This window comes from Galeopterus variegatus, unplaced genomic scaffold (genome assembly GCF_000696425.1).
Source record: "Galeopterus variegatus unplaced genomic scaffold, G_variegatus-3.0.2 Scaffold10938, whole genome shotgun sequence".
NCBI classification, from domain to species: Eukaryota; Metazoa; Chordata; class Mammalia; order Dermoptera; family Cynocephalidae; genus Galeopterus; species Galeopterus variegatus.
In genome coordinates, this window is record NW_007737049.1 from 13,126 (window position 1) to 17,145 (window position 4,020).

At 35.4% G+C, this 4,020-nt stretch overlaps 1 protein-coding gene across 1 annotated transcript in view; it reads right to left on the reverse strand.

The window, feature by feature from the left end:
* Positions 1-2,315: 2,315 nt before the first annotated feature.
* The window catches only part of LOC103610323 (meiotic nuclear division protein 1 homolog), a gene marked incomplete at its 5' end in the record, with an annotated part of 20,201 nt that continues 18,496 nt past the window's right edge, over positions 2,316-4,020 (reverse strand). The window contains one exon of the mRNA XM_008594511.1: positions 2,316-2,560. Within this exon, the coding sequence (XP_008592733.1) occupies positions 2,454-2,560 (107 nt within the window). The remainder of the gene's footprint in view (positions 2,561-4,020) is intronic.

Genomic DNA, 4,020 nt, shown 5'->3' on the forward strand with positions numbered 1-4,020 from the left:
AATTCATCCTTATGGAATACTTTGGTCCGAGCCAAACCACAGAAGGGGCATTTCAGTGATTTGACCTGGCTGTGGACAACTATGGATCTTTCTAGGAGATTATAAAATATTTTTAGAACCTCTTGAAAATAGGATAGATATTTGTGAGATTTCAAAAACAACTACATTTGAAGGACATTGATAAGATTAATATCAGCTCTCAAATAGCTTTTTTGTTTTTTCCTTTTTGTCTTTTTTACTGACCGGCAACGGGATCGCAACCCTTGGTGTTGCGCTCGCACCATGCTCAGCCAGTGAGCGGGAACCTGTCTCCAAATGGGATCCGAACCCTCAGCGGGAGCGCCGCCGCACTCCCAAGCAGTGCACTCTCTAGTGCGCCACCAGGCCGGCCCTCAAATAGCTTTTAAACTTCACAATTTGTTATTAATTATAGCATGACCCACTGAATCAAATTTGGTCCTGCATAACTTGTAATATGATTCTAAGTCTACCCAAGTTGGACTAAATCTTCAGATCAAGAACAAAACCAACCCAAGACTAAGAATTACCTAAAGCTTGGCAGGACCAATGCCCGTGGGCCTCTTAGTATGCTTAATTTCAGGCAAAAGCAAACTCAAAAGCAGCTCTAAAAGATTAACAACAGTGATATGCTGGAGCAGGCAAGTCAACTGTTTAAGAGTGAACCAGCTGTTAAATGTGGCCATCTTTAAAGATTAAATTATATAACCTATGGTGAAATATATTATATTAAAAAGAGATACTAAATACCAAAAACTCATCACTACCTAATTATTTTATTATTACCTATGCTCTTGAGATTATTTATATAAATATTATCTATTCTATCTGTATGGTAGAAATACCACAGAATGGAGTGTTACTGAGCATCTTTTCCCTTTTCTGCATTGTCATCACATTGGTAACCTGAAATTGGCAATGCTGGTAGTATTTACACCACATAATAGGCAAATACTATAAATTAGCACCCTCTCCCACTTCCAGAGAGTCAGTTATCAAACACTTACCACCACATTACTGGCTTAGGAGGGTGCCATTACCTCTGATTAGCTCATGTACAGACCTCATCTTGCTCATTCCTGTGCTAGCCCCATAGAGACGTAAATTATTTTTTTCAAGTTGCCTTAATATAAAACATCATCTTTCTAAGGGATCATTAAAAATGGCCTATTTTTTGAACATACATACCTTCTTTCTAAACAAGGAAGAATCTTTTCTAATAAATAGCAAACTGGGTCTGAAAAATTTTGGAATTCCCACAATTAATGTTTTAGGGAAAGGCTTATGGGGGGTTATTCTTATTTTTTGTCTTTTGTCTCTTACATCTAATACTTTCTTCTGTGAGAAGAGCTGTTGCCCTAAGGCAACACAAACTGGTCTCAAGAACAAAGATGGACCAATTTGCTCTGGCCACCTCCAGGAAGTGATTTAAGTAGGCCTGGAGGAACTCCATGCAATACAAAGGCCAGATTCACTAACAAATGGTTTGGATGCCATATGGGTCATTTCAGATACATGGAACATTTCACTCAAGTTACTTAAAAGAATATCAAAATTGGTCAGTGTAAAAAAAAAATTAAGGCATGTATAAAGAGCACTACACACATTAGTTTTGATTTTTTTTTTCTTTAAATTTGTTTTGGAGTGACTGCAAATACTCTAAATGGCTAAGCTGAACTGCAAAGAGATATATACATGGGATATATGTTATTTTTAACCTATTCTTCTTTTAGTTAAGGAAAAGTTTCAGAATTTTATAGAGTTTGTGATGTGTGCTACATAAACACAATTGTTTGTATCATCTTATAAAAAGTGCAAAAAGCTGGACAAAGGACCACATGCTTGTTCTTTCCAATAGAAAGGCATCAAAAACTCAAAAGAAAGTAGTTGTCTTCATGTCTGAGGAATTATTATTTAACTCTAAATTTGAGAAACACCAACTTTCTGTATATTCTTGTGTGAGAAATCTGCAAAGATGATGCAGTATACTGAGTACCAGTCACATTTATTTTCCACCAAATATTGGGAAATAGTAAAGCAGGTACTAGGGTTTTAAAAGTTATGTCTTAGCATTTATGTGTATGTATATGTGTATGACAGAGCCTTCAAATGCACCCTTAGAATTTAACATTTGAATGAAATTAAAAATGTTATGATGTCATGGCTTTGGCCTTTAAAAAGTCATCTGTAAACCTGCCTTGACTGAGGTTGGCTTTACTTGCACTGTTCTACTCTGATGAGCACTGTGGGATCTGGTTACCATCCTGCTTAATCTACTAAAAAGGGTGAAGAACAAATGCATGTTATACTTTATTTAAAATTAATAAAATAATAAACAAAGTTACATGTAAATGACAGTTTAGTACATTTAGTTGAATAATATTAAAAAATTTACATATTCACAAGCTCATAGATCCTTCACACCATTGAAAATTTTAGTCTATGTAGTCAAAGTCTTCTGGAATTCCAAAACTTTTATCAATTTTATTTTCTTCAAACCCAAATTTTCTTTTGGCCCAAGATTTTATGGCAAATACGTTATCTATAAAGAAAATTGAGAAATATTTTTGAGAATTAAAAACACAATCATAAGGCATTTCAAATATAATTATCTTCATTGTTCTTTTACTTCCTTCTACTACTTTCAGACGTATCAAAATAAGCTTTTTGTATTTTCCAGAGTAATGTCAATTATAGAAAAAAGAAGATATTTAAAAACTATTTTGAACAAGTTAACAGATCTCATATTAAAAAACTCAGTAAGTTATTTGCTGCTAAAGAATCCCAACTTAAGAATAATACAAAGATACAAAGAATAATACAACGAATAATATAAAGGTTAATGGTGTCCATTCGGCATTCCACAGCAAAGGCCAGGATTCTGCTGCCTCAGGAATTAGAGGTACTCCTGCTCCTAAAGGGATCACATTCTATCCAGACTCCTCTTCCTCCCCAACAGAATAACAGCTTCCAGACAATTAGGCCAATGTGAGGGAGAGGGAGTGAAGAGGAGGGACGGGGGTGCTCCTCTCTTGAGACTAACCTAAGATGTATCCTCAGCAAATCCTAATGGAAATTTAAAATGCATCTTACCACTGAAAAAGTACTATATCTACTTAAAGGAATTTATCCCAAGGAAATAAGACAAATTGTGTACAAAAATTTGGGTCAAAGAACTTCTTCTAAGTGCAATAACAGAAAAAAATAAAAGCAATCTAAATGTCTACTTATTGGGAAGGGTACCTGTGTACAGGAAGTGCTAACAGTGGCCGCACCTGCAAAGTGGGAATGATGGTGGGTTTTTTCCCTTAATTTCACACATTTCTTTAAAGTACATATACAATCTTTACAATGAAACTTTAAACACAGAAAAATAATAGTACAAGGCTTTCTGGTTTGTCAGAGTATTCTTTAAAATGTTAAGCACTGTGATAATGAAGCAAAGGATTAAAATATGTTCTTCTGAAGGATTACAGGCTGAATCATGTCTCCTCCCCTCTCCGCCGCAATTCATATGTTGAAAGTCCTAACCCCCACTGCCTCAGAATGTGACTATATCAGAGAAAAGATCTTTAAAGAGGTGATTAAGTTAAAATGAGGCTGTTAGGGTGGGCCCTAATCCAATCTGACTGGTATCTTTATAAGAAAAGGAAATTTGGACACACTGAGACACCAGGGGTGTGCACAGAGGAAAGACCATGAGAAGATACAGGGAGAGGGCAGATATCTGCAAACCAAGGCCTCAGAAGAAACCAAACCTGCCAACACCTTGATCTTGGACTTAGAGCCTCCAAAATGATGAGAAAATAAACTTCTGTTGTTTAAGCCACCCCATGTGTGATATTTTGTTCTGGCATCCCTAGCAAATTAATACATGGAATTTGATCACTTCTACAAGTATTGTTTCTGTAGAAGTTTAATTACAAGTACCAAATAATGATAAATACATTTCTGGAATAAAGTTTATTTCTAAGATGAATACTACTGTGTATAGAATAGCGT